The 6,211-nt window shown below is 35.0% G+C and overlaps 1 protein-coding gene across 1 annotated transcript; it reads left to right on the top strand.

The window, feature by feature from the left end:
* Positions 1-485: 485 nt before the first annotated feature.
* Positions 486-3,693, top strand: LOC128127333 (uncharacterized). The gene is made up of 6 exons (XM_052765797.1): positions 486-947; positions 1,014-1,172; positions 1,219-1,276; positions 1,400-1,555; positions 2,489-2,788; positions 3,428-3,693. Exons 1-6 carry the CDS (start codon positions 486-488, stop codon positions 3,691-3,693), a joined length of 1,401 nt encoding a protein of 466 aa, XP_052621757.1.
* The last annotated feature ends 2,518 nt before the right edge of the window (positions 3,694-6,211 follow it).

The following is a 6,211-nucleotide window of genomic DNA, read 5'->3' as shown; positions in this document are numbered from 1 at the left end:
TGTTTCTTTACTTAAGTCTGTAATCAGTTTCTTCATCAATATAAGATCTGATTAATATTTACTCCTTGTGTTCTTACTTTTCATTCATATAATCATGATTGCTTTCTAAATCTCGATTACAATTCTCATCAATTGGTATCAGAGCAGGATTCAAACTGCATTGATCCGATTTTCATTTTAGAATCATTTGCTTTTTGAGTAGTGATTTTACTCAAAAATTTTCTGCGCATTTTGGTTCTGAAAATCTCTCTTGATCTTCAGATTTGAATTGATTCTGCATTTGAATTGTTTAGTTGAGTGATCGATTAGCAATTGGTGATCAATTCACAAATTCATTAGGTTTTTCAAGTTTTTCTGAAAAATTCTCGTGTTCATTAATGGTGAACTTCAACATGAATACCATGACTTGTTTCTCTCACTTGCTTGGTTTTTCAACCAAAATTCCAATGTTAATCCCTAAGTACTATGATTAGTGGGCTGATAGGATGGATAATTACTTAAATGGAATTGATGAAGAGCTCTGGAATTGTATCAATGAAACAGTTCTACCTCCTGTAAATGTTCTATCAATTGGAGCATCTGCTTCTTCAAACGATGTTACTGAACAACAGAATCGCCTGAAGAAGAATGAGAAAATATGTATGAGGGAGCTAAGAGGTGCACTACCTCTTGTGGTTTACAATTACATTCGTAGTTGTAAAACAACCAAGGAGATTTGGATCACACTGAAAGAGAAGTATCAAGGAAGTGAGAAGACAAAGATCAATTCTGTTAAGCAATGTCTTGTTGAGCTTAAGGAATTCAGACAAAAGGATGCTGAAACAATTGAAAACTACTATGATCGTATGAATGAGCTTGTTTATCGTTGCAGCAGGTATGGAATCACAAGATCTCTCATGGAATTCAATCTGACATTCATAATGGGTCTTCGCAAGGAGTGGCGTAGTGTGAGTATAATGATAAAGAACCAACAAAGTTTTGATACTTCCACCTTGAATGATCTCTACAACAAGCTGAAAACACATGAAAGCGAAGTTACAGAAATGTTTGAAGAATCGAAACAGTGTCTAGGAGGTCCATTGGCGTTAGTTTTGAAGGTTACTGAAATTGATGTTGGTGAGAAGGAAGAATCAGACAATGAAGGTTTCTTAATGAATTCAGATGATGAAGCAGTTGCATTTTATTCGAATAACAGAGTTAATTTTTTTTTTCAAAAAGCTTTTCAATCCAAAAGGAAAGCAAACTGATGTGAAGAGTGGTTTCATAAAAGCTGGAGGTGAGGAGAAGAAGAAATTTGAGAAGGTTGAAGAAAAGTAGAAAGATGTGAAAGCAGAGAAGAAAATAAAAGGTGACTCTGGAATTGATTGTCATTACTGCAATGGTGCAAATCATTTCGCAGCTGATTGCATGTTGAGGAAGAAAGAGGAGAAGAGCAAAATCAAAGACAAAGCCTACTACTCAGAGAAGCTTGAGGAAGTGCGTGCGAAGGCGAAAGGATTGTCTTTGGTTGCGAAAGGAGAGTCTGAAGAAAAGAAAGTGGAACTTATCAGATCTGGTCTTCAGGATCTGACGATGAACAGATGAGGCACCCAACTCATGGTGCAATGTTCGCAAGTTATGAAGAAAATTGCGAAGAGAATGTTTCTGGACGATGCTTTGTGTCCAAGTCCACTGATAAATCTCCAATGACCACTAAGGTACGTGCTATTCTTGAATCCTTTAATATTCCTTTATCTGCTTATGATGCTAAAATAACTTCATTTGATGATACTATTGCTTATTTTGATGTTGTTATTGTGTCTGCTAGTACTTAAGCACAAAATCTAAATTCGCAACTAGTTGAGACAAGAAGACAATTAGAAATAAAATGAAGCAGAGTAGATAAACTTGAATTACAAATGACAAATATAAATTGTGATAGGGACAATCTTGATAAAGAAGTTAGGTTGTTACTAGCACAACGAAACATTTATTGTAACTCTACTAAATGTTTATATGCGAAGTTAACAACTTTACATCATTCATCTGAGATAAGCAAAGAACAACATAGGAAACTACTACCTTTTCTTGAATTTGAACGCGAAAAAAGTTGATGTTGTTTCTTATGACTGCGAGAATACTATTGCTCAATTTGACAAAATACCTGATGATAGATTCGCATATGGTATTGTCAAAATTGATGAATTTTTGAATGCGAATGAATTGGTTAATATTGTTAATGAAAGTTTGACAATGAATGAACAAGTGAAAATCTTAAAGAAAACTGAAACTTCAACTCTTGATTCTCAACACAATTATGCTGATGTCGATGACAATTCAGATAATATGAGTGAAATCAGTGAGATCGAAGAGGTTGATTGTTCTCAACTGTCTATCATTAATATAACATCTAAGGTCAAAGGTAAAGAAATTATAGTTGATTCGATAGTGAAGGATGAAAATGATAAACCCTCTACTTCGCAAACTTGTGACTTTGACAATGTGGAAGTTGAAAGCTGTAAGTCAGATGACACTGATGAAGACGAAGAAGAAGTGAAAGATTCGCATGAATCACCTCAACGTGTTGTTGTTAATCAAGTGTTTGGTGATACAAAAGAATTCGAGAAAGTTCTTAATGACAAAGGTGCACATTATTTGGAAACGAACACTGTGGTATATCCGAATTTTATATGCACTGATAACATGGTTTTTCCAAATCAAGTCTTCGTCATAGCTGGAAATGTTGAGGAAATCAAGCCTGAATTCAACAAAATGGTTGAAAATGACAATAAAAGGTCAACTACCAAAGGTTTCTTTGCAAATCAAAATAGGGTAGAAAACAATTTAACTCAAAACTCTTATGTTTTTCAACGCCAAAAATCATCACAAAAATGGATGGTTAAAAGTGAAAAAGAAAACAAAGTTTTTGAAAAAGATGAAAAACCAAAGATGGAAGTGAAATTGAATTCTCATGAATTTAAGTTCATGGTTGGAAAGTATTCAAAAGAAAAGAATGTTTCAAAAAGAAAAGCAAGAAAAACAATCTTTTGGCAAGTTGTGTCTAATGATAAACCTAAAGTTGCGAAAGCACAAATTCCAAGAACAAAACCATCAAAATTTTAGAGAACAAACAAACAAAAGGATATAAGTTTTCACAAACCAATATATTTTGTTCACAAAATTTCAATGAAAAATAAGGATGAACCTGTTCGAAAATTTGACAACATTAGAAAATTTGAGACTTCGCAAAATTTTGTGAATGATCGTAAGTTTCAAAATGTTAGAAAATTAACGAATAATTCACCAACTTTGAATGTCAAAACTCAAACAAAATCAAAATTTTCACCCAAACAACCAAATTTTCCAAATCCTTTGATCACAAAACCGACCAAAGTTTCATATACAAAAGGAAAATCTGATGTATATATGATCAACAATTGGCTTGAAGGGCAAGGAAAACAATACCAAAATGGAAAGTTTTCAAAGCAACAGATAAATACTGCATTCGACAAGTTTGTGAATGAGTCTTCTACTGGTAGTTCATCATCTCATGATTCGCAAGTTCCAATACAAAATTGGAAACCAGTTGTGAAAGTTGCGAAGGTTGTGAAGGATGAGGTGAAAGTCAATGGAAATCTAAAACTATCGAACAACTATATTTCAATATCTAGATCTGATGATGTTGATTTAATCGATAGTGTCACAGAAAAGTGAAAACGTGGTTTTTAAATTAAAAGAATTTGTTCAATGATACTAATGAAGGACCCAACAAGTCTTGGGTTCCTAAATTCTTTCATTAAATGCAGGTGATATGTGACAAGCAATATGATGCGAAATGGTATATTGATAGAGGTTGCTCTCGTCACATGACTGGAAGAGAGGAAAACTTGCGAGATTATAAAAGCTTGGAAAATGCTAGAGTAGTCAAATTTGGAAACAATCACAAGTGTCAAGTGAAAGGTTATGGAAAAGTCACAAATGGACAATTCACAGTTAACCGGGTTGCTTATGTCGAAGGTCTTCAACATAACTTGATTAGTGTTTCGCAACTTGTTGTGGGTACTGGAAATCAGGTTGTGTTCAATGAAGAAGGAATTATCATTTCGAAACTAGAGACATATGAAGTACTTCTCAAATCCAAAAGATATGGAGACATGTTCACACTCGACATCAAACCGATTGTGGGCAAACCTACAGTGTGTCTATTGTCGAAGGCCTCTAATGATGTTAGCTGGCTTTGGCATAGAAGATTGTCTCATTTGAACTTTCATAATATTAACAAGCTTGTCACTGAAGATTTGGTTCGAGGTTTACTTGTACTGAAATTTGACAATGATACTTTGTGTGCAACTTGTGAACAAGGAAAACAACATAGAAAAGGTCATCCAATTGTGATAGATTCAAAAATCGTGGAACCATTGGAACTTCTTCACATTGACTTATGTGGACCGTCGACTGTTGCTACAATCAATAAAAAGCGGTACATTTTAGTTATTGTTGATGATTTTTCTCGATTTACATGGGTATTCTTTCTCAGGTTAAAATTTGAAGTTGCTCAGACGATGATTGATTTTATCAAAAAGATTGAGATGAGTCTTAAAAAGAATCTTCGCAGAATTAAAAGTGACAATGGTTATGAGTTTGAAAATCAAACGTTGGATTTATTTCTCACAGCCAAAGGCGTTTCGCATAGTTTCTCATCACCATATACTCCACAACAAAATGGTGTTGTTGAAAGAAGAAATAGGTCTCTATGCGAAGCGGCAAGGACCATGCTAACATATGCGAACTTACCTCAATATCTTTGGGCTGAAGCTGTGTCGATTGCATCTTTTACTCAGAATCGTTCATTCATTCATCGAAGATTCAATATTACTCCATATGAAATACTCAACAATCGAAAACCTAATGTAAAATTTTTCCATGTTTTTGGTTGAAGGTGTTTTATAATGAATATAAAAGATAATTTGACCAAGTTCCAAGCGAAAGCTGATGAAGGCATATTCTTAGGATATTCGCAAAATTCAGTTACATACAGGCTGTTAAACAAGCGAACAAGAAAAGTTGAAGAAACTTTCAACTTAACCTTCGATGATTACTGTTTTAAACAAACGGATAGTAAATTTGAAAATAAATCAGTTCTTGTTGATTCAGATACTCAAATTGAAAATTCAGATATCAATGATTTTGATTATGACTTAATTTTCGGAATTCCTGATAGGGCAATTGTAACGCCCGCATCTCCAGGTTAGGAATTTTCGTTGATATAATAGTCTAGGTTAACCCTTGTAACTCTTTTGAAGTATTAATGATGAAATATTTGAGTATTATGTGAATGATGTGAATTATATGTTTATTTTCTTAATTATTATAATTTAATGAATTAAGAATAAAATAAGCGTCAAATTTAAAGTATGAGATAAGCCCGATATCTTTGCATAAAGTTGTAGTGGCCGAAAAGAGGTTTCCAAAAATATATAGAACGCCCAAATCTGACTTCGTATGAGGAAGTTATGATGTTCTGAAGTTTCGACTTAGCAGTATGCAGCCCGAATCCTCGATTTTAGATCGAGCGGTTTATAGCCGAAACAATCTAAACGGGAATTGAAGATCACGTTGTTAGTAGCGAAACGATGAAAAGTTAGGCGAGAACGGACGTCGGACGAAGAAGTTATGAATTTATAACGAAGTTTTCTTGTCCGGGCCTACTAAAAATAAATAATAAAAATAAAGTCAAAATTAGCCGACGGAGTCTAAACAAAAGTTGTAGAGCGTAGTCTCACCTACGCATGGATATAAAGAACGTCGAAAACGAAGCTCGTATGCGAAAGTTACGCAATTTAGAAGTTTGACGAGTCAAATTACGCCGAGCGTAATTTGAGTACGCCCAGCGTACTCAGGAGGATGCAAGTTGCCTGACTAATACTCGAGTGCCACCGATTGACGCATGCACTGACGTCACAGTACGCCCAGCGTAACCAAGTTACGCCCAGCATAAATTGAAATTACGCCCAGCGTAATCCCATACCCCCAGCTTATAAATAGAAACCGAGATCAACCATTTTCTCTTGTTCAAACTCTTTCTTCTCTCTAGTTTTTGCCTCGATTTGCGTGCCAATCATATCCCAAAGCCCCAGTATCATTCCCGAGCCCCGAAGCAAGATCCGAAGTCCCGAGGATCCCGAAGAGCTTTATTCCCGAGCCGAAGCCCTACCCGCGAAGAGCCCGGATT

Source organism: Lactuca sativa, chromosome 7, assembly GCF_002870075.4.
Source record: "Lactuca sativa cultivar Salinas chromosome 7, Lsat_Salinas_v11, whole genome shotgun sequence".
NCBI classification, from domain to species: Eukaryota; Viridiplantae; Streptophyta; class Magnoliopsida; order Asterales; family Asteraceae; genus Lactuca; species Lactuca sativa.
The sequence above is the reverse complement of the archived record's forward strand: the minus strand, read 5'-3'. Positions and strand labels throughout refer to the sequence as shown.

Excerpts from the sequence above, each read along its gene's own strand:
- LOC128127333 (XM_052765797.1), top strand. The coding sequence starts at position 486 with ATGGATAATTACTTAAATGGAATTGATGAAGAGCTCTGGAATTGTATC. Across the intron at positions 1,173-1,218 it reads TGAATTCAGATGATGAAGCA|CTTTTCAATCCAAAAGGAAA; the intron begins GTTGCATTTTAT and ends TTTTTCAAAAAG. Across the intron at positions 1,556-2,488 it reads AGTGGAACTTATCAGATCTG|TTGAAAGCTGTAAGTCAGAT; the intron begins GTCTTCAGGATC and ends ACAATGTGGAAG.